This window comes from Schistocerca serialis, chromosome 9, assembly GCF_023864345.2.
Source record: "Schistocerca serialis cubense isolate TAMUIC-IGC-003099 chromosome 9, iqSchSeri2.2, whole genome shotgun sequence".
Classification (NCBI taxonomy): Eukaryota; Metazoa; Arthropoda; class Insecta; order Orthoptera; family Acrididae; genus Schistocerca; species Schistocerca serialis.
In genome coordinates, this window is record NC_064646.1 from 287,931,984 (window position 1) to 287,955,297 (window position 23,314).

The 23,314-nt window shown below is 38.7% G+C and overlaps 1 protein-coding gene across 6 annotated transcripts in view; it reads right to left on the bottom strand.

Moving 5' to 3' along the window:
* Window positions 1–23,314, bottom strand: part of LOC126419041 (RILP-like protein homolog) — a 173,488-nt gene that overhangs the window by 65,400 nt on the left and 84,774 nt on the right. For all 6 annotated transcript variants that reach the window (XM_050086104.1, XM_050086109.1, XM_050086107.1 and 3 more), the window contains exon 5: window positions 1,190–1,362. In XM_050086104.1, the coding sequence (XP_049942061.1) occupies window positions 1,190–1,362 (173 nt within the window). The remainder of the gene's footprint in view (window positions 1–1,189; window positions 1,363–23,314) is intronic.

Sequence of the window (23,314 nt, forward strand, 5' to 3'; positions counted from 1 at the left end):
CTGCCACTCTCTATTGCTGTTGGATTAACTTTCCTACATAGATTGTAATTATACATGACATTGGTTTGAGTACCAAAGTCTTTAGAGTTAAAATTTGTGCTTTTACTAACAGAATGACCATCTAGTAATGAAGAATGAATAAAAATAGTGTCTATGGCTGTGCTACTGTTCCTCTGCACCCTAGTAGGAAAAAACAGTGTCCGCATCAGATCATACGAATTTAGGAGATCTACCAACATCCTTTTTCTTGCGTAATCATATATAAAATTAATATTAAAGTCACCACATATAACTAATTTTTGGTACTTCCTACAAAGTGAATCAAGAACCCCCTCTAGCTTGAGCAGAAATGCTCCGAAGTCGTTAGGGGACTTATAAGCAACAACAATTAGAAGTTAAGTTTCACTTAATTCAGCTGCCCCTGCACAACATTCAAATATCTGTTCAGTGCAGTGTCGTGATTCATCTATGGACTCAAATGGAATACTGTTTTTTTCACATACATAGCCACTCCCCCCACCCCGCAAGGAATGGTTTGGGTTGCCGAGATTGTAACTGCTTTCGAAGTTGTTATAACCTCAGACGATGTCTCCAGTATTGAAAGAATAAATATCAACAGAGAAATATGCCTTGGACCACAATCTAATGCCCTTAGGTCAAAAGTGTATATACCAGCAGTAAAAGCTTGCATTGTATCACGCAGGTGTTACTCCAGAAATGTAACTAGTAGCAACAAGGAAAAAAAAGTCTTTTGTCCATCTAGCATTCAATGAATACCTTTGGATATGAAGCCTTAATCTTATTTGCACATTCACTGAGTCCAAAAATGTTACATATACAACTGGGTGGGTAAGGATGAGATGTCAAAGAGAATCATTCCACTAATTGTAGTATTGAAGCATAAAACTTTACTACAAATGAAAATTACCACTTACCTCTATATTTCAGCAAAGATATGCAATAGGTCACAGTGAAAATAAACTAGCAGCACTAAAATTATTGGCAACAGTGAAATAATTTTTTGCATAATTTAAACAATGTATGCACTAAGAGATAAATACTAGGTTTTCTCGAAGCTTAAGTACAACAGAGTTTTTATAATTGGTTATAAAGCACAAAAGAGTAATCCTAGACTAAGCATCAGTGACCAATAACCTAGATAGAATCTAACACAAATCACACAACTCACAAGTCCCTTGACTTTGGCCTGTAAATTTCCAGCTCATCCTCCAGATCACTGACTTTAGCCTTCAGTTCATTTCGCTCATGCAGTATTTCCTTCAGTTCTGCAGTCGTAAAGCGTGGCCGGTTTGGATCATCCAAATCATAAACCACTTTATTTGTTAGGTCTGGCACTTCAGACTGAAAGAAAAAGAAGTGCATTTTTAAAATTTTTGTTTTACAATTATGAAAGTGACCCCTCGGGAGGGGAAGAGGGAGGATGAGGAGGCAATAAACACAGAAATTAATTAATGTTAAATATCACGATTTTATGACAATAATATGTATAGTTATAGGTGAAAGTTTATTCATGTATTCGTCAAGTGGAGACCGTGTACAATGATATGGGTTTTGATAAAGGCACTCATGAATGCATATAATAAGATTTTACATTTACTGTGTGAAACTGATGTCATGTCATGTTTGCCAAGGTAAATTAGGAAATGGGATAGGCATGACTGTCACTAAATATTTTTAAATTATAGTTAAAAATGGAGGACCCATAAATACTGAAGGAATAAAATTATCCTAGAATTAATAGTATCTATAAATATGGTAAAGTATATTAACTCTCTTAAGAAAAAGGATAAAGTTAAAGGAGAATAAATGAATGTGCAACAACACAAAGGAAGTATCTCAGAACAGTAACAGAAGTAGTTTGACATGAAGGTAGTGCATGGCAGCAGGTAAGTTACTCAAAGTTAGGTTGTATTCACCCACAAGGAGACTATACAGCAATCATATTTTTGTAACTTTTTATATTTATGGTATGTGAAGCTCAGAAATCAAATATCAGCTGCACAAAGCAAGTCATTGCAACTCTAAAATATTCTTGACAAAATTGACTTCAAACATTTCTGACTATCTTCAACACCATAAAGTAAGGTCAGTTTTCGGACAGGCAACATGGCTGTATGGTAGAATGTTTGCCTGCCAAGTGGGTGGCCTGGGTTTGAGTCCTGGCAGATCACAAAATATACCACCAGTTGCCTGCAATTTTTTGTCTAATGAATTAAGCACATTTTCACTATAAGTGTAGATAGCCTTCTCAATATCAGAACCCTTTAGAAATCCGAACTGTGACTTTGACAGTATGTTATTCAAGATAAGATGGTTATACAGCCAATTGTACATTACTTATTCTAAAATTTTTGAGAATGCTGACAAAAGTGAAATTGGACGGAAATTTGATGCTATTTCTTTATCCCCCTTCTTAAACAGTGGCTTAACTTCAGCGTATTTCAACCATTAAGGAAATATGCTACTGATAAACGACTGGTTACGCGGATACCTTAATATGTTACTTAACTCAGAATCACATTCTTTAACTTTTTCGATATTTCATCATACCCATCAGATGTTTTTGATTTTAAAGATATTAAGATGGGCATTATTTCTGCTGGGGTAGTGAGGGTCAAATTCATATTACGGAAGTTACTTGAAATGTCTGGGCCGGCCGCTGGTGGCCGAACTGTTCTAGGTGCTTCAGTCTGGAATCGTGCGATCGCTACGGTCTCAGGTTCGAATCCTGCCTCGGGCATGGATGTGTGTGATGTCCTTAGGTTAGTTAGGTTTAAGTTGTTCTAAGTTCTAGGGGACTGATGGCCTCAGATGTTAAGTCCCATAGTGCTCAGAGCCATTTGAAATGTCTGGTCTGAGGTATTCCATAGCAGCATCTACAGAACCTGACAACACTATCTTTTCAGTAACAGTTATAAAATGTTCGTTAAAAAGTTCTGCAACACTATACACATCTGTCACTAATGTATCATTTACTCCTAATGCTATCTGTCCCTCTTCATGCCTGGTTCTACCGGTCTCCTCCTTCACTATATCCCATATTGTCTTTCTTTTGTTATCTGATACGACTATCTTTTCCTTGTAATATATTTGCTTTGATGTTCATATTACAGTCTTTAATATTTTGCAGTATTTCTTGTAATGTGCTATAGCATCAACCTCTGAACTGTTTTGGATTGACATATACAGTTTTCTTTTTGTTTTACAAGATACCCCTATTCCTTGAGTAATCCATGGCTTCTTTGTAGACTTTGCTCTAACCTTGGTTAGTTTTGGGCGGAAACAGTGCTCAAATAAGGTAAGCACTTTATAAGCAAAGGCGTTTTATTTTTCATTCATGTCCATGAGCACTGTAAATATCAGTCCAGTGAATGTCTCTGAGGAGTGTTCTAAAATAGTCAATTTTTGGCTTATTGATTACCCTCTTGAGCTCAGATTTAACAGATTTTATATCCTGTTCAGTATTAACATTTAACAGAAGGAACTACATGTCATGGTCTGAGAGGCCATTGACAATTGGTTTTGTAATATGCTCACGACAGCACTGTGTTGTCACCAGCCACTGAGCGATACTATTCTCTCGACACCATCGTGGTGTCGCCGGACGACAGTGTTAAGTTTCCAGAGACAAAATTTTGCCTGACAAAACAATTAACAGAAGTAGCAGAGAGAAAGGGAAAGTAGATGCAGCAGAAAAAAAATCATTAAAATGAAACTGAATAAGAGGGAATACATGTTCCACAATGAGCACATAAATATTGGTCTCAAGGTGAAATTACAGATTTGCTGAGAAAATTAAATTACTGGGTCTAAATGTGACATCTAAATCCTCTCATGCTAGATTTACTAAAATTCATTTGGATGCATATAATGATCCAAAAGATAAAAGCAGGTGTGAAACTGCATGATCTTCCAATTAACAGGACAAGTGTAGAATATGGTTTTCCCATGGAAATTATGGTTCATTTCTCCCTTATTTTCAAGGAAAGAAGAACTCAATTATTTCAGTCACCTGCAGGTAAGAAACTACAGACACCAGATGACTGAATGGACTACAACTTGCCTTACTATAATTAGAAATTAATTTGAGGAAATAACTATGTTCTGATTTGGCACTGTTTTTAATTTACCCACAAGATACCATCATTACTGAAAATTATTTTGAAAGTAAAGGAGAGATGTCTATTACGAGAGAATTCACTAATATGAGACAGCCAGGTTCTAACGAAGTAAGTGCTCCCTCTGTCGGAAAGTACCAGAACTTAGGTTCTGTCATGACTGAGGCGTACAGCAGTGAGAATAATACCATTACAGAACTGGATAATGTCAAGAATCCTTGGTATTGAAAGCATTGGATCTGATTAGCTGATGCAACAATATTCATGAAATCATATTGTTTAAAAGATGGCTTATTCCTAATATATGACACCACAGGTATCCTGATGCATTATACTAGGGCTATCCACAAAGTACATTACGTTTTGGCATTAAAAATAAATAAAGTATTGGATTTTTTTTATTATATACAGATGAAAGCCAGACTTAAATACTACTTTTCTACATAGTTGCCATTTAAATTAAGGCACTTATCGTAGCAATGGACGAGCTTGGAAATTCCTTAGTCATAAAATTCGGCCGCCTGCGCCTTCAACCACGTGGTTACCTCTTTTGGGACAGAAAAGGTGTGATTTTTGTGGATTTCCTGGAAAGAGGCACTACAATAAACTCTCAAAGGTATTGCCAAACTCTGCACAACCTCAGAAGAGCAATACAAAACAAGCGCAGGGGAAAGTTGGGCTCAAAGATCTTGCTGATTCACGACAACGCCCGGGCCCACGCGGCAAATGCCACTCGTGAAGTTCTCGAATCTTTTAAGTGGGAGTTGTTTCCTCATCTGCCGTGCAGTCCCGACCTGGCACTGAGAGACTTCCACTTATTCCCAGCAATGAAGAAGTGGTTGGCTATGCAGCGTTTTGATGACGACCCACAGCTTCAAGAAGAGGTAACCACGTGGTTGAAGGCACAGGCGACCGAATTTTACGGCGAAGGAATTTCCAAGTTCGTCCATCGCTACGGTAAGTGCCTTAATTTAAATGGCAACTATGTAGAATAGTAATATTTAAGTGTGGCTTTCATCTGTATATAATAAAAAAAATTTCCAATACTTTATTTTTAATTCCAAAATGTAATGTACTTTGTGGATAGCCCTCGTAGTATCACATATTGGGACATGCTAGCTCACATTAAGATAACTTCAGCTTGCAAGCCTAGTAACTGGATTCAGATACATATTTTTACTAAGTGGTTTGACAATCTTGTGAACTTTGTGAAGCCATCTGATGATAATCTTCTTGTGCTAAATACTTGATGGACATCATATCACGTATGTGTGATAGACAAAGCAAGAGAACTGTGCACACATCTGTTTGCATACCCTCTTAAATGGACATCTCTGGATGGTTAAATGCACACATTACCCCGAATAAAAAGAAATGTGGTGGGCAAAGAATGTATATTAAGTAGTAACCTCAATTTTGATCACAAGGTTATTTGGAATGGCCTATTTGACAGCAGTAACAATGAAAAATGCTATAAATGGCCTCTGGAAAATGAGACTCTTCCCAGGTAAGAGGCATATATTTAGACGACTCTGCATTACACCAGATATTTTGACATACATCATGGAAACAATGGAATATATGAAAGTCCAGATGATATTTGGCCAGCTCCCAAAAATCAGCAAGCCACACAGAGCCATCCACTCTAGTAAAATCAGAGGGGTCTGAATCTGTTCAGTAGCTAGTATTTCCAGACAGGGAACATTTTAAACAATTAAAACAGAAGAAAGCTGTAGCATAATAAAAGAAGTGAAAAATTGTGTTCGTTAGGAAAAAAAAAAAAAAAAAAAAAACGCACAGGAAACAATCTTCCAGTCATTCGGGGTCTGACAAATTTAACTGAGGATGATGCTTCACTTGTGCAATCTGATGAAGACATTGACTACATATTCCGCAGTAGTCATTTCTCTGAAGACCAACATAAAGAAAAGGTCACAGTTCATGGAACACTATCCTCAGGCACCTGAAGAATGACAATATAGAAAACAGCTTGTCTATGCCCTGACTGCACTTTTTTTTGCAAAATAAATGCACAAAACGTTGGAAAGGCAGTTGGGCAGAGAATATTATTAATTTTGGGTTTACCTGTCTTATATTGGTCAATATTAAGTATTTCTTTGTACTGTCCCATATTAAGACCCCATTTCTAATTTGATTCAAATCCACTTGTTTGTGATTTTTCAAATTTAAATGTATTAACTGCTAAGTAGCACACATTCTGTAAATAAAATTTCAAGTACAATGATTTCATGTAGTTTTTCAATTAACAAAGACACAGCAGTATCAAATTTTATAACATAAAGCGGTGTAATGTGAAAGTTTTACTTCAGGGATGACCCTGAGGCTAGCACGAGGTCCACCCACTACTGGCACGAATTACCTGCCTCATGTTATTAGGTATGGAGGCACTCAGCCTCTGGAAATATGTCCCAGTCTCTTTTTTGAGACTCCCCATGTGTCCAACCCAAGGTCTGGGACCATGTGATGGCCAGTGATAGTTCACATGATGCTTCATTTAGGCACATAAATTTTAAATGGAATTCTACACCAGCACTAACTGGCCACTTTATCAGGTCCATGTCAGCCTGCTGCAAAAATCATTTCCGAAAAATTCAACTCGTGTGAATCAGTAAGTGGTCCTGCTAGAACTGGACCACTCCATTGGCGATAGCACATCATCACACAAGGCACCATACGTGTTTCATGATGTGCACATAATGATCTACGACAAGATGACCACAAATCTGATGAAATATTCCTCACGTATCTGATTAAGTCTACCCCAGCAAGAGACTGTAATGTAGCCAACACTCACTCACATGTTGCACCAGCTACTGTGGGCTGTTAATGTGCTATTGGCTTGAAGACCATCAACAGACCGTCATCCATTGAGCTAAATATAGACTCAGCTGAAAAGATGGTGTGCTGCCAGTCACGGTCTACATTCAATTCAGCAAGGGCAAGCTATAAGCTGTGATCGACAGAGGGTGGGGTGGGGGTGGGGGGGGGGGGGGGGAGGGGGGTTAGGAATCTTTATTAGCAGCCAATATGCTCTAAGGTCACATCCCTTAAGTGGTTTGCGAATGTTTTGTGAGCAACAAGGGAAATTTGTCAAAGTCAGCTAATTATCCCTTCTTGCACCACTGTTTTATCCACTTCCTGTCACAACAAGGTTGAACACCATATGACTTCAGCAGCATTCCAACGCCTCAAATGCTACCATGTGGCTAGCATGTAATTTATACAGATTTGCTCTTATTTGTTTATTCAAGGCAGAAGCATCTCTATATTTCAAAGAGATAAAAGTAGGTGCTACAATATACACTGATGAGCCAAAACATTATGACCATTTGCTTAATAGCCTGTATGTCTATCTTTGGAATGAAATGCATCACAGATCCTGCGTATCAGGGATCCGACAATTTGTTGTTAGGTTTGTGGCATTAGATGTCTATGCACAGGTCACGTAATTCATGTAAATAATAGACAACTGAGTTGTGTATGCAGCAATGGTGCCAGATAGCAACCCAGATGGGTTGCTGAACATCAATGCGAGTTCATTATAAAGCTCCTCTGATCACTGTAGCACAGTTCTGGCTTCGAGACACAGACAATCATCATCATCATCATCATCATCATCATCATCATCATCATCTTGGACAGTTTCCAGCCACTGGCTGGGTCTGTCGGGAACACAAGCCTCTCCATCGTGTTCTGTCTTTCCACCATTCCCCCTCTTCCACCTTTGTCCAGTTCTCTCCTCTTCTCGTCACACATTCCTTCACTCCCTTCACCCATCTATCTCTTGGTCTTCCTCTGGGCCTCTTCCCCTCCAGTTGCAGATCAAACACCCTCTTTGGAATTCTTCCCTCATCCATTCTCCTCATGTGTCCATACCACTGCAGTCTTGATTTTTCTATCCTGTCCTGTACTGGTTCCTCCTTTAGCCTTTCCCTCACATACACATTTCGCAATCTGTCTCGTCTTGTTACACTCAACCTGCTCCTCTGGAACTTCATTTCACTAGCCTGTATTCTACTTTTGTCGCTTTTGTGCATTACCCATGTCTCACTTCCGTATGCCAATATGGGGACAAAGTAGGTTAGGTATATAATTCCCTTGGATTTCTGTGGCACCTCCTTGCTCCAAATAAGCCCCCTAATGCATTTGTAGAACTGCCCTGCTTTTCTGCACCTTTCATTTATTTCCATTGCGTTTCCCCCCTTACTTTCAATCATGCTTCCCAGGTACTTGAAGTTCTCTACCACTTGTAGTTTTTCCCCTCCACAAGTTATATCCACATTTGGCCTATTCTTCTTCCTTGTTGTGACAATTATTTCACTTTTCTTTACAGAGAAATGCATTCCATATTGTGCTGCCGTTGCCTCCCATACATCTAACTGCTCTTGCACCTCCTCCTCGCAATTTCCCCATAACATCAGGTCATCGGCAAAAAGCACTGCTTTCATTTTATGATCTCCAATTGCATCTGATACTTGCTGTAGGATTTCATCCATAACAATAATAAACAATAAAGGCGAAAGTGCACTTCCCTGTCGCAGCCCATTTTCCAGCTTGAACCATGCAGTACGTTCCCTCCCCACTTTCACACAACTCTCACTTCCCTCATACATTTTTCTGACTTTTCGTGTTATCTCTTCATCTATCCCTTTTGCGTTCAGCACATCCCAGAGCTTGTCCCTACAGATACTGTCATACGCCTTCTCAATATCTAAAAAGGCCATGATTAAGTCTTTCCCGTACTCATAGTGCCTTTCCTGCAGTTGCCTTACCACAAATATGAGGTCCGTTGTTGATCTTCCCGGTCTGAAACCATACTGCTCCTCTTGCAGTCTACTTTCAATACTGCTTCTTATTCTCTTCTCCAGGATCTTTTCATAGATTTTTCCACAGTGGCATAGCAGGGTGATTCCTCTGTAGTTCTCACATCTCCTTTTATCCCCTTTCTTGAAGATCAGGACTATAATTCCTTTCTTCCAATCCTCAGGAATTCTGTTCTCCTTCCACACCACCCTCAGCACTCAGTATAGCCACTGGGTTCCTACTTCTCCTGCTGCTCGTATCATATCCACCGTTACTTCGTCCCAACCTGGTGCCTTGCCCCCTTTCATCCTCTTTATGGCTTCTTCCACTTCATTCCAAGTTAGATCATCAATTTCCCCACTATTATAATCGTCTGCTGCCTTAGGCTCTCCATCGCTGTTAGTTACCCGCTTGGCGGCATTCAACAGATCTTCAAAGTACTCCTTCCAAATCTTTTTGAGCTCATGCATTTCCTCCACAACTCTTCCATTATTATCCATGATCCCAAGCACTCGCTTCTGTCGTTCCTCTTATTTCTTACCATGGTGTAAAGTACTGTTTTGTTCCCTTCACTGTCCTCTTCTAACATTCTTGTCCATTTTTCCATCCACTTCTTCTTCTCCGCCCTTACTATGGTCTGTGCCGCTTTCTTGCTTTACTTATATTTTACCCTAGCTTCCTCTGTTCGGGTCTGGAACCATTCTCTGAAGGCTTTGTTCTTTTGAAGTACTGCCTCTTTACATATGTTGTTCCACCATGGGGATTCCTTACTTCTCCTCTTTGTGCTAGTTCTTCCACACACAATCTCAGCTGCCTCAACACACAATTATACTGCTAAAAAATGACATCGCCATCAGGGAAGGTATCAAGTGCGGAGGGATGCATGTCATTTGCAGCTGTCAGCATGTCTTCGATTACTACCACAGGTACCACACAAGTGCAGCAAAATGTCTGCTGTAGCATAATACTGCTCTGAGCAACCTGGATCCATGGCATGCTGCACATTTCAAACTGCTGTTCACCTTGATGACAGCATATGTGGAGATGACCATCGACCTGAAGTAGCAAAAACCTGATTCATCCGAACAGCTGACATGTTACCATTGCTTAAAGGTCGAATACCGATGGTCTCGTGCCCACTTTAATTGTAATTTACGATGTCATTGAGTCAACATGTAAACACGAACGGGTAGTCTGCTGAGGAGCTCCACGTTCAACAATGTACGAAGAACGGTGTGTTCCAAAGCACTTATGGAAGTACCGGCAGTGTGATCTTTCAGCAGTATCACAGATCACCATCTATCCTAGTTTAGAGAGCAGACAAGCCTCTGAAACCCATGTTATCTGAAAAGTTGTGGACATCAACCCATTTAGTGCTTAGTGGTAATTTCACTGTCCTACCTCTTTTCGTAAATGCTCATCACAGTAGCAAATGAACATTCAACAAGCTTCAATGTTTTCGAGCTACTCGTTCACATGTTCTGCATAATGAAAATCTGCCCTTGGTCAAAGTCACTTTTCTCAGTGGATTTCCCCATTTGCAGCCCACATATTTGCTTTAATCCGTTCATCATAAGAATAAACCTGATATAACACTGCACTATATATTCTTCCGCATTTGCTGGAACCTCACCGGATTTCTGTTTCACATGTGACAGCAGCCAAGCCGTCCAAAGTACTGTCAAGCACGATAATAAGGGTACGTTTTGTGCTGCGCGTTATGTGCACATCGACTTAGCGATAAATGGGACAACAGCGTTACCAGCGCATTTAACTTTGACAGCACTGAGCGGTCAGCTGGTACAGCTAGCCTGCAGTCACATGGCCAGCTGCAGTTCACCTGTAGAAAGAGACGAGCAGAGGAGCAATGCAGCTTCGAATGTCAGAGTGAAATAACACACCACAAATCTCCCACAACACCCTCCTTAGATGACGAGACGAAAACCACAATACTTTATCGTTTTTAGCTAACGTACTATTGTAATTAAAAACAAGAATGATGAAACTTCCTGACTTAGCCACAGGGTAATTTTTCTGCATCAGCTGTGTGTAACATAAGAGAGTATTGAAGGATTTCACCGTATAGTTAAATATTGAACCCACTGAAGGTATTATATACAGTAAGTTGCTGGTAATCTTCCTTATCCAAGTTTGAGAAATACATTTCAGTTCTGGGAGTGTCACCTGCTATGTTGATAACGAGCCTATCAACACAGTTTCTATGAAGCCAACCAGGCGCAGCATTTTCTCCTCCTCTTTTATGACCAGCCGTTCTATATATCGCCAACGTTCAGCAGTGACATGTGAAAAAGCTGCGTGCGTTAGTTCCAATACGTCTGGTAACTAAACAGTCTTGTTACTTCTTAGGCCAAATCCCGCAGCTTGGCTCCAGATCAGTTCTGTTGGGTTCATATTGTACTGGTACAGTAGAAAATATAAAAATTCAGCATTTTTTTATATGCTTTATGTTGTGAAAATGATTGTTTTACATGTTTCTATGAGAATATGCATCTCTGAAACAGGTGCATGCAGTCCAAGTAAAAAGAATTTGGTTTTTCATTTTTGTCTTAAAAATAAATTGTAATGTTTTCTTAATTTAAACTACTTTTATGAACAGTCTTTCATAAAACATAGGTAGGTAAGAGTTTGTATTTGAAATGGAAACATGAATTTCTTCTCCAATATGTAATTAGAAACAAGAAGACTTACCTTATACATAAAAAATTGTGACGAGTTTTATAATTACGAGATGTAGGTATTTCAAACTTAACAAAAATTTAAAAAAAATAAAGAAACAAAAAAATTACTAATAATTTATGCTGGAGAGATTTGAACCAATGGTCAAATAACTGCACTTGGTTCATATTCCATTACACTACCGACTCCGCTACACATCCTCTGAGGGTCAGTATATCAACTGCATTATACACAATGTTGGGAAACTTTAAGGCTGGTTATCTCCATAAATTTACGAAAAACATTAAGAACAGCCTATTTCTTGGCCTTTTTTAACTGTGTTCCATGCGTGTTTCACTACGGAAGAGAAAGCAGCCTCAGCCATTTTCATACTGCGCATTAGTTGCGCGACAATCGGAGCACAACGCTGCAGAGGCTGTGACTGTACACGATTTTTGAAATAGAAACTATGTAGCTAAAGCACGATTAAGAGAAATGTTGATGGCTGTTAATACATTTGAATACTTTAAAGTTTCATTTAACATAACCAGGGTGTATACGTGGACAAGGAAAAAAATTCCCAGATTTTTCCCAGTTAAAAATACACTTTCTCCCGGGTGAAAAAACACGTCTTCCGTGTTAAGTGACATTATATTTTCCATGCGAAACTTATCAATTCTTTGAATGGTTATGATTTTATACACGGGCGTTGAATTTCCCGGCACTTTAGAAAACTAAACTCAGGAAAAAAGACACGTTTTGGAAATATCTTTGATGTACAAGAACATGTACGCTGGGTATTTTCGTATTATGAAAGTATACGTTGGAATTCCACCAAACACCACATGTTAATTTCCAAATCATTGAAATCGAGATTGCGATGCGCTTCTGTAAGCCAGTTATGGCTCATGTCACGTGATCTCGCCAGCCGATGACAGTGGGTATTCAGAGCATAGGACACATTATATAGTCAGTCAACAGCAACATTACGTCGCACCAACACACAAACAGAGAAAATTTATAGTTTAAATTAATATACATAGTGTTGCTACAAGAAAAGCAAAGCTTTCACATATAATTTTAGTCTCTAAGGTTAATAAGCTGCAAGAGAAGCTAAGCTTTTGCATATAATGTTGATCTTTTTTGCGAGTGTTACATTTTAAGATATATCATACAAATGTGCCAGTCAAATTTTTAATAGTGATATAAATGTCTGATCTTCAGGGTACGAAATTCTTTTAAATGGGTGGTCATCAAAGAGTTGATTTTTAAATGAGAGTCAAACGCTCTGTGATTTAAGAAATTCATGGAACATTCTCACACACAGTTCAACTTACGTAAAAGGATATTTACTTCGAAAGTAACGCCTTTCAAACCACCATTTGCAATATTTTCCCGCGACTTGTTAGAAATAGGTTCGTTTCAGCAGTTTGCACAGAGTGCAGATAACAGGCGACACCGCGCTTGCGCAGCTACCATGATGTTACAAGCCCGTATGTACGTACGTGTAAGACATTGAAAGATCATACATTATGTCATAAAAGAAACAAGGCATCAGAGGATACTCCACGAGCATCGGAATTTCGTGAACCATGCTGAAATGTGCACATTTAAAGTGCATAGCCTACTTAAAGTGCACATTCGTATGTCCAGATTCCCAATGAAGTAGACCTCGACCCGATATTAAGTTTTTCTGTGTGGTTTCGGGATTTAAATTTTCCTGGAGCACCGTACTGTATTACATCATGTTTGGTTCTTTTTTATTATGGCATAATGCCATACGTGCTAGAAGATGAAAACGTGCACTTTAAATGCAGCGAACAGTTGAAACTGTGGAATTAAACATTTCGTTTCAAATACATTGACTGCCTCTGCAGAAAAGGTTAATAAAAGTCAAATTTCTTTAGCAAACAGACAAAAATAACTCCACTGTCAGAAAGTTGAGAATAAAATAAAATCTGAAACTAATAACATATTTTAGCCTTCCGTAATTATGTGAATGTATTTTAATTCACTTGATAGCCCCTGGCCACAGATATCTGTTTTGTTTTCGTAAGTGTGCCAAAGTGCAGTGCCACGTCTCTTCAGACAGCATTCTTCTATCGCACGTCACTGTATGTCACTCTGTGGTATTGAAACGTGTATATTTTGTAATGGATACCATCAAACTACATTCAGGACAGTGGAAATTGAAATGTCCTATGGTGCCTCTCCTCCTCCCCGTCAGCCAGTTTGACAGCCCGCCTAATAAACGAGACTCTTTTGGCACAAATGGTCATTTTTATAACACGGCAGAATATACCAGAAAGTACCAATGTCAAATGCCTATTAGGCCTACTACAAGCAAAAAGCTTTATGTTAGGGAATAGTTTCACATTTCATTCATACGCACCAGTGTCTCAAGCACGAGATCGAAAAGTAGTATTACGCAATTTTTATATAAATTTGGAATTGTCTTATTCTTCCATAATTTGTGTGATGTCCCCGTTTCTTCTCCTTCCTCATTCTAACAAACAATCTTGTCATCACCAATTCTGTAGCTATTCCCGCCACTGTCAAATTTTGTTCGCCGATTAACTTCACTAACCCTAGCAGAATCACAGGTTTAGTTATCCCCTGATTATTTTCCGGTTAGGCATTGTCACATTTTCGTACAAGACGTTTTCCGCGTTACTTCCAGAATATAACTTAAACGGCTGACAACTGGTCCTTACTAGTGTAGCGATCTGGCCAAAAATTTTCTGTAAAAATTTCATTTTTTTTGGATACACCGAGTAGATAATATGTATTCTTTCTCACCTGTTATTCCTGTTAGCCGTTTATTTCCATTCTGGTAGTCTGAATCTATGGATTTCACTAGTAATGATAACAACACTGATCATTCGCATACCCAATCAACAACATAATCAGACAGCGATTGGCATTCATCCGTTCGGCTTTACTTCCTCAGCTCGTATAGCCCCGTCCCCTTTTGTCTGCGGAAAGTTTATTTCTAGATGAGACGAGGATTCTCCTGACAGAGACATCACATACACTATGCACGCATTCAAAAATCAACTTAAGATTCATTCAGAAATCAACTTAAAATGTGTTCAAAAATGTTCAAACACCAATAGGGATGCTTTTCAAAATTATATGACTCTGTTAGACCAACGTGCGCTGGATGCTAAGCGCTTTGTGAAACAAGTTCATTTTCCCTCGCGATTATGAATTTGGCTCCCCCTTTCCCCGGTAGCATCTAGTTACTTGCTGCGACTGCTTGCACAGCCAATAGCCACATTCCTGTAGCCAGAAGTGGGAGAATCTACAACTCAAGCGCGACTCAATTGCGCATGCGCATGAGCACGCTCGTAACTGCTAAAACGAATCTAATGCAAACAGTTGTGACTTCACGCTCATCGGAGGTAATTTGTTGTTATGAAGCACTGCACAGTCTTCCTAAAGCCTTTGACACATTTTGCTGTTCGCACACGCTTGCATGAGCACTGTGTGTCGTCATCGTCATCGTCTATGGCGCATTTCCTTTGCAATATAAGTTATTTTCGTTTTTTTCTCTCATTTATGTTTTATTGATTAAGCATAATTCTGCAGTAGCAGGATACAGTAACATCCTTCATTAGAGTATCGGTTCTTACCAGTCAAAATTACAAAAATTTAACAAAACTAAAACAATGAAAAATTCCCGGGTTATTCCCGGTTTTCTCTCGGATGAAAAAATTCCCGGGTTTTTCCCGGATCTCCCGGTTGTCCCGGGTCGTATACACCCTGATAACTTAGTAATAAGATATCTAATACATAAGTAGGACCCACTTCTAAGAGCGTAACACCAGCGTACATGCACTATGGCTTCTGAACCGATCATCGCGTTTGTGTTTGTTTACATCAGGTTTATTCTTATGATTAAAGAATTATAGGATGATGCCTCAGTTGTGACAGCTCCACTTGCATACTCTTGTTACTATGGAACATGCAACACCACCAGGCAGCAACCAAGAATGTGGTGGGCACTGGTCATAATGTTTGGCTTATCATTGTATATACAAAACAATATGTGGTAATTATATGCAAGCACAGGAAAGAAAAAAGGTCTGTATGTAAAATTATTAGAATAAGGAGGGAACAAATACAGGTATACTGCAAAAAGTATTTTACATGTGGTGCTAATGCTGCTGCCAATGTGTATTGCATTACCACAGGTTTGAGGTACAAAGCTGATAGTACTCTAACATAGTAAGACAAATAAACAGTTTTGTTTTGCCAACTGTACCTGTTTTTCCATGAAACACACAAAGCATTTGGAACACTGTAGTATCAATATCTGATCACACTATCAATGTCTGTCTACTGTGTTTTGGCAATGACTTCACTTGTTGCCTCATTGCTTCCTACAAAAGCACTGTAGATATAACTGGAAGGAGCACACTAATAGGAAGCTGATTTGCTCAATGCCTGCCAGATCCGCGGACTATCAATACTTGAGTCAAACGACTGCCCTCCTCTGTTTGCTCCTGGTGAGCAGTCAGGTTGATACCTTATTGAGTTATAGCTGGATATTACTACAATTTTTCCAGGCCAAATTTCCTTAAAAGTGACTGCACCATCCGCAAAAAGCACGAGACTTCAAACAACACTGTCTGGTAAGTCAAAACTGTAACACTAACAGCGAAGGTCCTATTACACTTCCTAGAACACTCGAGGTATTTCTTCAGCTCCTGCTAATCTAAGTAGTATGACACATTCAGTCACTCATTAACTTCCACTCTAGTTGCAGTCCTGGCGAGGTATCCCTAGAATTCATTGCTCTGGTACTAAATCAGAAGCTTAAAGTGTAGGAACATCAAACCAACCTTATTTCCATGGATAGAGGTATCCATAGCACATATGAAGAGTCTTAGTTGACTTTTGCATGACAGACCCAACTTCCAGAGGGAAGGTATTTTGTTCCAGGTAACTGTCACAATATTTTCACTTTTAATACATTGTTGGGTTTGGCTAGCAATAGATCCAAGTGATAAAGATTGTTAGTTATGTGGCTGGTTTCTTTCATTTTCATTTTCTTCCTTCTTTGATAACTGACAAGGATATCACAATATTTCTTGACGTAATGTGATATTTCTAAACTGCCCTCTAGTGAAAGATTAAGGGATCAAGGCACAACAAAAATACGGAAGTTCACAAAGGCTGGACCTCAAAGGGCTTAAGAATATCTTACCAAACCAAGAGCCAGTTCTATAGTCACAGTGGACGACAACTTCCGTAGATACTATGAACTGTAGACGAAGACCCTTACTAAAGTAATAGCCATAGGAAATGAAGAGACTCAAATCAACAAATGTACAGACTACAGACTATTACTCTATACAAAACTCAATAATCTGTCTATTGAGATGTCAAAATATTAGAGATACTGAACAGACACAAATTGATAAATATTTTTCAAATATAGTCAAAAGTATATCTGCAAAACACTTACCATCAGCAATCTAATTAACTTAGTGTTACGCAAAATAAAACATTGGAAACTCTAGGACAGAATAACAATATTATGGAAAGACTACACACACTACCACTGTCTCTGGCCGCTGTGGCGGATAGACAGTGGTCATGTGCGTGTAGTTATGCTTGTGTAAATGTACATGTGTGTTGGCATGCACACGTGTTTAAATCTTTTACACTTTTAAATATACCTTGATAAAGCATAGCTCATAGCAAGCAAGTTTTTCACAATATATTTATTCAGTATTTGCAAATGAGAGCACTTAATAACTTCCAGCAAACATTATTCATTATGAAACTTCCTGGCAGATTAAAACTGTGTGCCCGACCGAGACTCGAACTCGGTCCCGAGTTCGAGTCTCGGTCGGGCACACAGTTTTAATCTGCCAGGATGTTTCATATCAGCGCACACTCCGCTGCAGAGTGAAAATCTCATTCTAGATTATTCATTATATCTAATCTTTTTGAAACTTGACAATGTAGGTAAAGGTAAGACTGCTAATTACAAAGATGACATTTTGACTTGCAGACAGGCACAATTAATAAACACTTCCACATAAGCTTTTACCCACAGCCTTTGTCAGAAAGAGAAACATGCGCCATTCATTCACAGAAGTAAGCGCATCTCATGCACACGTGATCACGAACTCTGGCAGATTGGACCAGAATGCAACTATCACTTGGAGTGGAAGCAACTGTCTGGAATGGACTAGGAAGGGAAAGGGTGGGCAGAGAGGAGTGCTATCTGGTGGAGTGTGCAGGAACTTAACTGCCAAAAGGCACAGTGCCAGGAAGTTACTGGGCACGGGGAGGTGGGGAAAATTGAGCAAAAAGGGAGAGGAACGGGGAAAGATGGGCATGTGTGATGACAGAGGGTAGCAAACAAAGAGTGGGAGACAAATATGGGGAGGATGTATAGGACAGAAGTGATGGGAACTGTTGGGTGGAGGATGTGGGGACAGCATGATACTGTAAAGTTGAGGCCAGGATAATTACAGGAGCAGAACATGTGTTGTAAGGATAACTCCCATTTGCGCATTTCAGGAAAGGTGGTGGTGAAGAAGATCCAGTGGCTTGGGTTGTGAAGCAGCCATTGGAATTAAGTATGTTACGTTCAGCTGCAAGTTGTGCCACAGGGTGGTCTACTGGCCAATTTCATCTCAAATCATACAGGTCAAGAGCGAACGTGTCCTATCACTATTTCCAAATTCACTGAAATAATATATGATGAAGTTCTTCATGATACACCTCCAAAACTACAATATTTAAATTTTCTGAAGATTTGTTAAATTACTACAGTCTCTCTAAATGAGAGTATTTGAGAAAATCTAACAAAAGGGAAATTTGAAAAAGTGTAATAAAGAAACCAAAAGTGATAACAGATCTGAATTGATTTTCAATAAATACTTTGTTTGGAATACTATGGGATATGATTAATACATACACACTTTGAGCTTTTTTCCATTTTTTTTGGGAAAATAAGCTATGAAAATTGGTCACTTTTTGTGAATTTCAAAATTATGTTTTGAAAATATGAATAGTCAGAGGATGCTAATGTCTTAAGAAATGATGAAGTGGAAGTACTGCTAATTGTCAGCTATGACATTAATGCAGGGAATTCTTAATCTGTTAAAATATTTGCACATAAAGATGAAAGAATCTGAAATTTTTTGATTATTTAGAAATTATTTTGACCAAAATACCCATCCTAAATATTCTAAAAATTTCATGTAACATTAGTTGGGCATTTTACTTAGGAACATATAATAAGAGTGGGCAACACTTGTCTGTACAAAAAGTGAGACATTTTTTAGGTAGACCCAGCTCTACTCTCCCGTTAAAAAAAATTAAAAAAATAAAAAAAAATAAAAAAAAGACCATGGATACTTAAATATTTAAAGACATGGCTGATTTTACGTAAATGGCATGCAAAACTGGTATTCCTGAATCAAAACAATTACTTTACATCACCATAAGTGAGTGGGAAGACAATTCATAATGTTCATCAAAAGTGTATTATAATCAAAATGAGATATAGAATATTTATAACCATTTTTTTTATATTATCCACAAATTATTACAGTTTTCTGTCATAATTTTAGTTCTTCATGACTTTTCATGCATTAGAATTGCCTACAATGTAACATTCAATTCTACACTGTTGAAGAGAGTTCATTTGTTTTTTTCCATCTGCTTCTCACTGAACATGTGCAGTCGAGCTGAATTTACACACAGACAAGGATGAGCTAACACATGCAGTACTTTGGAAATGGGATCTGCACACTGATCTTTAGATGATGGGGATCTGAAAGCATTAGCAGGACCATAAGTTGTCAAATGAGATGGCTAATTTGGCAGCTCACGAGAGACACTTATCATATGTCCCATCTACCACTGATTGTCATACACACAAGGAATGAAGTGGCTCACTACAAAGTCTTCTAATGTATACTGTGGCCTCTGTATTTCACACACAGCAACAGGCTACATTTTGTGGAGAACCGTTCTTGCAATGTATGTGCCACTCCAGGATGCAACCCAGTAGTGACTTGATTGAATTCCTACCACAGGCTTCATAGCAGACCACTCTTATCCCCTTTTTAAACGCAATTTCCTTAATGTACTTTCATTTAAAATTAAGAGTTCCCTGTTTGTTACTAATGTTGATATGGTACGTACAAATCCAGTAGCATCTTTTATAGCATCAACAGCTTCATACTGGAGATTAAATCTTATTCCAAGATCTTTACTGAGACGACCTACCCCGTCACATGCACTTTTTCCATTACCTGTCACTGAAAATGGCCACTACTTGTCTTAATTCCTGTACTACAGCTGTTAACCAAGCTCATAAGCTGAAAATGGTTTTTAAAATGACATGCTGCACCATCAGTCACATACACATGTTTAGGAAATGCATGTGTCTAGGTGCTATGTCACCAATTATGCTGACAGCATAGCATGCATGTGGGTCATTCCCTGTCAGTTCAACCAGAGGCTCCAGCTCATAGTCTCAGATTTGACTGAAATTCGGTACACTAATTCTACCATGTGTGGAACACTCATGTACAAAGTATTAGTTCCCCTGCCAATTACTTCCAGAATTATGACTTGTGGAAGAAGGTGGCGTGACCTGGAAATTGCAACCCGCATCTGGCAATATATCTTCAGACCCAACTTCAGGTCTTAATGACTTGGGAACTATTCCACACAGTCCAGTGAAATTTTCACAACCCAGTAACATCCATTTAGAGAACGCACTCCATGAATCAAAACACCAACAACACATTTCTGAGGCAAAATAAAAAATTCCAAAATGTGATTAAAAATGTAATACGTTAAAAGGTTCATATTGTAGGTGCCCTCTATGCCAAATATAATTCACTCGAAAAGGGTATAAATTTTTTTGTGGTAAGATTAATGTGGCCTAAACACACACAGAACTCATTATGCCCATATCAGTCACAAAAATTGAGTTACATGCACATGAAAATACAAAAATTTGAAATATTACCGGAAAAACATGGATTTTCGAAGTGTAGTAGCACAAAAGGGACAAGTGGTATCCAAGCCAAATTTCACACACTGCATAAGTAGATGATAATGATATATATCTCAAAATTTCAGCATGTTATTGCACAACATTTGTGTACAATGGAAGTTGACAGATGTATTTGGTGATGTGGCCATTGTTCCACAACACAATTTTGTAAAAACATATCGTAAACTGTTCTGTCTCTTCTTATCCTCTCCCACAACTGTTTAATCACTAAGCAACAACATACAGACAGATTAACACAACCTATCAATGTTTACTGCATCTTAACTGCTAAAAACCAGTCGACTGTACTTCGAACAGAAGTTCTCCCACATTTTAGCTACTGTACTCTGTACATTAAGTGGCAAATTGTACTGTCTTCCTGGCACTGTGGTAGGAACTGGAACTGTCATAAGAATATGTTCAAAAGGAATCCAACACCTGTATGCCAAACGTGGCCAATGAAATGATCTTGCTGGTCCTGATGGTGCCATGATGTTCACAAATACAGCACCTTCTGCTTCACAGCACTCTGCAACACATCGTAAGTACCATTTGTCATCATAAACAGCAATAACATAGCAACCTGGTTGTTTGTTGCTGCTTTTGCTTCTGAATCCTGAGTTAGACACACTGTGAAGACATGTTGTACATGAACCTATAGTTTTATAACCGGACAGTCTACTCATCTGCATATTGTCAGAGTCCGCTGGAGGGAAGTGATGATGGCTCTTTGTGCCTGCAACAGTTTTAACCTGTTCTAGTCTGCTTTTTAGCAACTCTTCGATTGATTTCGCATCTTTTGAAACGTAGAATGATTGTATGCCAGAAATATTTTTATGTACCCAGGTAAATAATTGAAGAGGTATTAGAATGTGACCTTCTGTAGGGTGCTACAGACTAGGTCGTGATGCCATGCACTTAATGGTAGCACCAACACCATCACATACATTTTTACCATGACTTGTTGCGAAAAAATTCCATTCTGTGTGAACCTGAAAATCATGGTAATGCATGCATAAATTGTTGAGATTTTTACAGTTTTTGTACTGACTAGCGGCCCCATAACTGAAGTATTTCGCAAAATGTATGTGAGGCAGCTTGTTTTTCACATATGCCATGACTGTGTGAATGTGGGCATGAACTGCAATGGCATCACGAATTAAACAGTCACTAAAAATGCACCTCTATAGCAAATTGCAAATGGCTGAAGAGTTGCTTGACTGTTGTCCCAATGATATCCTTGGACAGCATCTTTAACTATAAATGCATAATTTTCAGAAAAGTCTAGTATCACTATAATTTCATCTTGTTTCAAAGTATCCTTACAAAACTGGAGATAAGCCGATCTTGCTGTTGCTGTGAAGCTGTGTGTGGTCAGTTTGTCCGTTTTTTGACAACACATTTCAATAAAATCTTCCACTGTACTTTGCTTTGTTTCAAGACTTGTGTGATCCATGTGTGTCCATTGTTTCTTATAAACAAGTTCATCGTCATCCATAAGAAGTTCACCATACAGTTTGTTATTCATGTGATCTGCAAAATTTGCCTTATCAGGACACTTCACACCTGTGTATCATGCACTGGTAGGAACTGATGTCACACACTAGCAGCTTCATTGCACCTTTGTAATCCAGACCAGAATCCTTTATAGCAGCAAACATCAGCTTAGCATTTTGATGGGTCACATACACAAACATTGTGTAAGCCCCTTGCACTTACAGGCACAACCCATTTTGGCCAAAGATTGAAAAAAGATGATAAACCTACTTTGGTATTGGGATACATTTCTTTGAATTCTGCATAGGCCTATAGTTCTGATATGTTGCATAGCAACAGTCTTTTTTGCATCTGTACACGTACATTTCCCATTTTCACCATTACATAGTCTTTTTCCAGGCATTAATCAGCTGTAGTCATTATTTGCATAAAACTCCGACACCAGCACCTTTATTTCTGAACTCAATTGCTTACCCTGAGCCTGCTGAAGTTGTGGAAGCACTCCTTGGGTTGCTTTTATTTTCCTAGCTTGCTTTACCATATATGTAGAAACATTGAATTCCTTTGCAGTGCAGACAATAGGCCAGCTGGAAGGTGCAAGGGTGAGAATAGCTACGTTTTTCTGGCGTGTGGATATGGCACATTTTTCTTTCAAATCATGCACAATTTTGTTCAAATCAGAGCATTTCTGGCATGATTTCTGTTCCTTTGCAGTAGATAGTTCTTCCTCTTCCACCATTAGTGTGTCAGCTAGTGTGTGTTTTAATTCCATTTGAGCTTCTTGTAGTTTTCTTCTACCATAGCTGGGCCTGTCTCTTTTTCCCAACCTTGTGTGTCTTCATGGGAGATAAACCAAGAGCAGTCACTGAAGTATTTAATTGCTCATCTGCTGTGGTTGTAGGTGGCTGATACTCTTCGTCACTGTCATGTGAATTATCAGAATATCTTCATTTTTTAGCAGTGTAACACACCTGGAACATAACTTTTATCCTGGTTTCATGTTAAGTCCCATGCACTGATTCACTTTCAATACTGATTTTATATCAGTTTCTCTGAGGTACACTTCACTGTCTTCTTATGAATCCGAAATGGGTCAAAACAACTTCTTTGTAGGAAAGAATACTTATCCAGAAACACTTTC